This window comes from Haemorhous mexicanus, chromosome 4 (genome assembly GCF_027477595.1).
Source record: "Haemorhous mexicanus isolate bHaeMex1 chromosome 4, bHaeMex1.pri, whole genome shotgun sequence".
Classification (NCBI taxonomy): Eukaryota; Metazoa; Chordata; class Aves; order Passeriformes; family Fringillidae; genus Haemorhous; species Haemorhous mexicanus.
The window spans coordinates 30,360,550-30,366,549 of NC_082344.1; the positions used below are offsets into that span (position 1 = coordinate 30,360,550).

Below are 6,000 nucleotides of genomic sequence, written 5' to 3' on the forward strand. Positions count from 1 at the left end.
AATTGGTATTCTATATTCCCTCAAAAAAACCCACCCTTGGCTTATGGCATTTCATCCTGAATGAACAGGCTTATACCCATGCAACTACACTGAAACAAACCTGATGGCAGCAAATTACATAGTAAAATTGGAGGTACTTCAAATGCCAAACCATAAAGCTCTCTAGAACCGAAACAGAAAATCAAGATGGCATGATTACAAAAACAGCACAAAATAGGTGGATAAGAAAGAATGACCAGAGTGTCTGTGGAAAGCGTTTGAAGGTACAGAAAGTGAAAGAGTCTATGAAGGCCCTGAAAGTCACAAGAGGAAGAAAAATGTACGTTTCCTGATGGGAAATATACAAGAGAAAGAACAAAGAAAGAAATAGCACTTGTGGCACTGTAGAAAAACTTTGACAAGTATCCAACACTGAAGTTCACCTGATGTTCTGGGGAAGGAAAAAAAAAACCCAAAACAAATCTCAAAACCTACAGACCCCGTAACTTTACATGCAAGTTATAGTGAACATTCATACAGAGTGTGTTGTATAGCTATACAGTTAAAGACATCTCTTACGTAACTTATACTTTGTCAATGCAGAACTAAAGAAATGTGTGCCTTTAAGGAATAAATTCACTACAAAGGTCTTCCTAAAAATAGAAGATGGGAAAAAAAAAAAGTAATTGCTTCCTAAAACTGGTCCCTGGTCAAAAGGGACATACGTAATCGCCTGCCAGCGTTCCTGCTGAGAAAGCCTGAACTTCTTGTACTACTAGATTTGATTCCTACTCCTGTCAACATAGTGTGACTCCAGGAGCAGGCTCTGAGGACCACTTACACAATAAGATATCATGGCACAGAACTGCAAGTGTCCTGACCCTTACAATATATAAAGGATCAGATCGTTAAAACACATGAGCATACGTCCATTTTCGTTGAACTCTACAGGTACATTCACATGTGAATGACTTTGGGATGAGGACAATCTGAAAGAAACTACAAAAAAATATATAAATTCTTTAAATTCCATTGAATGAGTACCATCCCTGTGCTTTCTGTATGTGTTACTCTTCCCACAACTGTGTAATTCCTGGCACTTAGTAAGAAGTACCCAGCGTGGTGCTGGACTGTTCCTCATAAGAGCTGATTATGCTCCCACAGCCACTTCAGAGGAAGATTTAGAAGTATGAAATAAGTACCTACACACCTACATTTTCTCTTCATCTTTTAAAGTAGAAAAACATCAACCTAAAATAAAAAATACACCTGGCAAACGAAAATTAATTTATTATGCTTCAAATTATTTCAGCCACTCAGTTTGCCCCCCAATCCTATGTGCGAAAGGCCAACTACCAGCAGTGACTGCAGCACCAGCTAAAAGCATAAGATTTACACTGGCACTCTTATTAGAGCTGAGGTAATTTAAGAGGAATGTCATCACAAATTTACTTTTCAAACTTTATTACTCTGCTTTAAGAAGAGAAAGAATGCCTGCTATTGTAATTTTTAAAATATTTACAAAATCTTTGGTATCTGGTTTTAGTCGCACAGAGTTAAAACCAAACTCTAACATCGCCCTACATCATGTTTCTTTCATAAGAAAATAGAACTAAAGAATAAGAAAAATCACATTAAGTGAAAATAAAGTTTTTAAAGAGAAATGTGATCCCTCTTCACTCTAGATAAAATTCAAGGCTACCACTGAATTAAAAGGAGCTACATGTAGACTGTTCTGCAAGCTGTGAGCTTGTGAATCTGGTTTCCATAGGTATCTGAGCCATTCAAATCCACTTCCCTTTGAATGTGAAGGTTCCAACCATAGAGAGGCAAAAGGGGATGACAATCTCAAGCTTATCACATCTATGCCAGTTGCGTAACTTTAATCCTGAACTAGAGGCCACATTCTCACCCTCCTGTCTGTAGACTGAACTTCCTTCTCTTCTTTTGGCAGAGAACAAGGTAACCTACTTTTAAATAATCTTTATTCCTCTTTGAAGAGAATGATGAGGGAAGCTGTCCTGGTGGTCGTTCAGTAGTGACCTTTTCTCACAGCATAGAGACATTTCAAAAACCACCCCTGTACCATGAAGGCCTTCCAAAGTAATCTCTAAGAGACATGCATTTTATCATTATAGAAACACAGGAAAGAAACTAAGAAGTAGAGCAGAATACAGAAGCAAAAGGGAACCACGTGAGAAAGAAGTAATGTACTCTTTGCTTTGCAAATAGCAGGCAACAGAAAAACCAGTGATGTACTGATGTACCATGATACTTTTCCTATTAAACCAAATACCTTTATGAACATAACTGTTTATAGCAACATTAAGAATTAAAACAAAAGCCCATCCTGTGCAGCCAAAAAGTAGTTCTAACAGAGGGAACCAAATGAAGAAGCAACAATTTATTTGCTCTATCCCCTCCTGCTCTGCCTAATGCCTGCAGTTAGGAAGGCACTGTCCTCAGGTGGTGGTGCCACTCAGCCCCTGCTCTCTCAGACAAGGCTCCCAAGATGATTCCATTTTGAGGTAGACACCTGTCCACTGGCAACAAGCATGAGAGCATCAACTGCAAAATGAGGCTACCACATGGCAACATCTTTCAGTCACTACAAAACCTGCTTCCAAATTGAAACAGCTACCAAGAGGTGAAAAGCTCCATATCACATTTCTAATCCCTCCTCTCTGCAACTTTTTTTTGGTAATGATTCACGTAAGTTTTCCTGGTCTTACTGAACTTGTTCCCTCAAATATGCTCCCCAAATCGCTTTGACTCTCATGTAGCAAGGATTTTTACAATGCATGTAAGAGATATTCTGTTGCTCATTATCTATTTGAAAACACACACTTAAGAAAAAAGGTCAGATAAAAATTGGTATAATGTGGAGCTCTAGTGGTAGTGAAGAAGTAAAGCAGCATGCAACACCAACCACGAAAAAGTAGATATTGACCTTTAGCAGGAAAACAGTAAGTGAAAATATGATAACAGATGGATTTAAACAAGGAAGAAGAAAGAGGGGAAGAGCTTAGCATCAAATTAAACATAATTTCAGGCTCACAGAATGCATCACTGCAAACAACACGATGAGTAACTCTCTTTTCTGCGCACAAACTTGTGTCTTGTAATTCACTGCAGTTAAGCAACAGAAAAAATAAGATCAGTTTGCTTATGTCAGCCTTAAAGGAAAATATATATATATACACACTACAGCATGAAACCAGTATTCCTTACCAAAACTAACTGGGAGTTGAGTAATTCTATGCACTCTTTTAAAACTGTACAAGTCACATATATTGCCCTTCCCATGATAGCTGTGGCAACTCCAACACCAGCAAGTGCACTATTCTCAGCTGTATCATCACAAAAATAGAGTATCAGCCACTGTAGGCAGCTTTAACACTGAGATTCGGTAGTCCCTTCAGACTGATGAATTTGGCAGGAATTGAATCCTAAACCAGGAAAGCTCCTTCCTTACATACAAGTACTATCACACATCCTGCTGGCAAGCATTATCAGCTTAAGTCCTGTTGACAGTCGATATTCCACCTGTAAAGGAGATGGTTTTTCATACAGAGCAAGAGGACATGCAAAGCATCCTCTGCATCTAGTGTGCTTCATCAGAAAGGATGATGGAACTCTTACATGCCCCTGTGAAACACTGGCATTATTTTCTTGACTTCTAAGATACTAGATTAATATAGGATAAGATATAGGTTAGAAGAAGTTTATAAAGCTAAAACAACATTGACAGCTGTCAGACTATCACAAAGGAGTACAAAGACCACAGAAACATTGCAGCACGAATGTACAAACAACTGTGAAATATTAGAAGGGCCCATTTCCAAAGTCAAGCAACATCCCTGGTTGCACAAACACACACAGTTTTGAACCCTCAGTAAGAAAAACCTGCAATTCCTTCCTAAGGAAACTCCTTTCCACCAACACTACAGAAAAACAAGATTAAAAGGCTCATGTATATATTGCTGCTAACTCGCAACAGACCCTCCACCTATTTCAATCCATGTTATAAATCACTCAATATTTTTGCTAGGGGCTTTTGCTCCACTTCCCAACCTGAGTACACAGTGCCTTGATTCAGCACTACTCCATTTAAGACAGAATATATTTCATCTGTTAGAGTGGATCATTAACGTCTTCATAAGTGTTCTTGTTTGGCAACATCCAGCCTAATGAGTGGTTTTCATTAGCATTAATTCCAATCTAGGGCCACAGTGAAAACCAGTCATTCTGAGCTTTACATCTTTCGCACCCAAGGAACAGCTGATTGAAGAGGCATGCCCTGGACCTGATTTAGGTGTATTTCAAAAACGTGGGACACCAAACAGCCCAGAATTACAAGCCTCCGAGAGGAGATTTCCAAGCTGCGTCTGTTACCTGGTGGGCAGTTGCACTCTGGAGCCGCTTCTCTCGCTACTCGTATTTTTGCCAAGTGCTCGTAGGATTTCTGGGGGCGAGAGAAGCGACATGAGGGCGGGCACTTGGCGAGCGAGCTCGCCCGCCACAGGCAGCGCTCCCGACCGCGGCCGCACACTGGAATTTACCGCTATGCCAGAGGCTGCGCAACCAGCGGCGGCTCCTGGGCTTGGACTCGGCCGAAGGTGTCTCAGTGACCTCACCACCCGACACCAACAACGCCAAGCCCGACACCTGGGGTCTGTCGCACCGCCGCCCAAGTGACCCCGCTCTCTCCGCCTGCTCCACACGCGCGGTGCAGAGGCGCAGGGAGGGCGGCAAGTTACAGACGAGAAAAGCGCCTCAGCGGCGGCGCACACAGGGCTCCCCCCGATCCCCATCCCGCCGCTCCTGCAGCCCGCGGCGTCCCCGGCCCGCTCCTCCCCGGGCCCCGCCGCCCCCTGGGGTGCCGGGCTCACTTTCCCGCTTCCCCCTCCAGCTCAGCCGAGCAGCTTCCCCCGGGCACCCTCCTCATGGCCTCGGCCGCCCCCCGCCCCGAGCATCCCCCGTGCCCCCACACGCACACCGCACGGCAGCGACCACCCCCGTCCCGCACACCTGGGCGAGAAGTCGCTCCACTTTTTCCTGCATCATCGCGTTCAGCTGCTCCAAGGAAAAGCCGGACAGCGGCGGGAGCGGGGCGGCGGCAGAGAAGTCCCCTCGGGCGCCTTCGATGGCCGCGACCCTGGCCTGGAGGTCGCTGGTCCGCACCCCCAGGTAGACGCAGGAGGCCGCGGCCAGCGCCGAGAGGAGCGCGGCCAGCGCGGAGCCGACCGGCCCGGCCCGCCGAGGGCAGCGGTCCCCGCCGCAGCCGGGCTTCCCGAGGCCGGGCTTCCCGCTGCCGCCGGGCTTCCCGTTGCCATCCTGTCCTGTGGCTCCTCGGCTCTTCCCCAGCGTGCTCGCACACCCTTCAGCTGCGGCAGCTTTGATTTCCTTTCCTCCGCCCCCCATGGAGGCAATTACTTTACAAACAACGATAACAAAAATAACAGCAACGAAGTAGGAGAAAAATAAATAACAAAACGGCAAAACAATTAGTTAAAAGAAGAAAAAAAATTTAAAAACCGCGGCAAGTAGAAGCAAAGCCCGCAGCCGGCTGACACGCTTTGAAGGCGAAGCGGCGGCGCGCTCCGCAGCCCGCACAGCACCGCACACCGCCGGCAGCGGGTCGCGACCCACCCCGCGGCAGAGGCGGCGGCGGGAGGCGGGGGCGGCGAGCCACAAGCCGGCAGCGGGGCTGGGTGCGAGGCGTGCCCCCGCGGCTTCCAGCCGTCTTTCGGAGGGAGCAGCGTGCTCTGCGAGCGCTTTGCCACTTGTCAGAGAGGTTTTCAGGCGCGGGGCGGGAAGCGCCCCCCCTCCGCCTCCCGCTCCCCTCCCCGCTGCCGCCGCCGCCGGAGGACTTGTTGCTCCCGCTCCACCTGCCTGCCGGCGCCCAGCAGCCGCGCCGCGCCAGGCGGGGAAGCCCGCAGGCGGCAGGCAGCCCGCGCTGCCCCGCTGTCAGCCGCGGAGCCGCCGCCCCGCATCCCCGCCCTCATCGGCATAATTTAT

At 47.1% G+C, this 6,000-nt stretch overlaps 1 protein-coding gene across 1 annotated transcript in view; it reads right to left on the bottom strand.

The window, feature by feature from the left end:
• The window catches only part of COL25A1 (collagen type XXV alpha 1 chain), a 298,151-nt gene extending 292,568 nt beyond the window's left edge, over positions 1 to 5,583 (bottom strand). The window contains exons 1-2 of the mRNA XM_059844248.1: positions 5,011 to 5,583; positions 4,375 to 4,444 (exon numbers count right to left, since the gene is read on the bottom strand). Of these exons, the coding sequence (XP_059700231.1) occupies positions 4,375 to 4,444; positions 5,011 to 5,403 (463 nt within the window). The 5' untranslated portion in view covers positions 5,404 to 5,583. The remainder of the gene's footprint in view (positions 1 to 4,374; positions 4,445 to 5,010) is intronic.
• Positions 5,584 to 6,000: the final 417 nt, after the last annotated feature.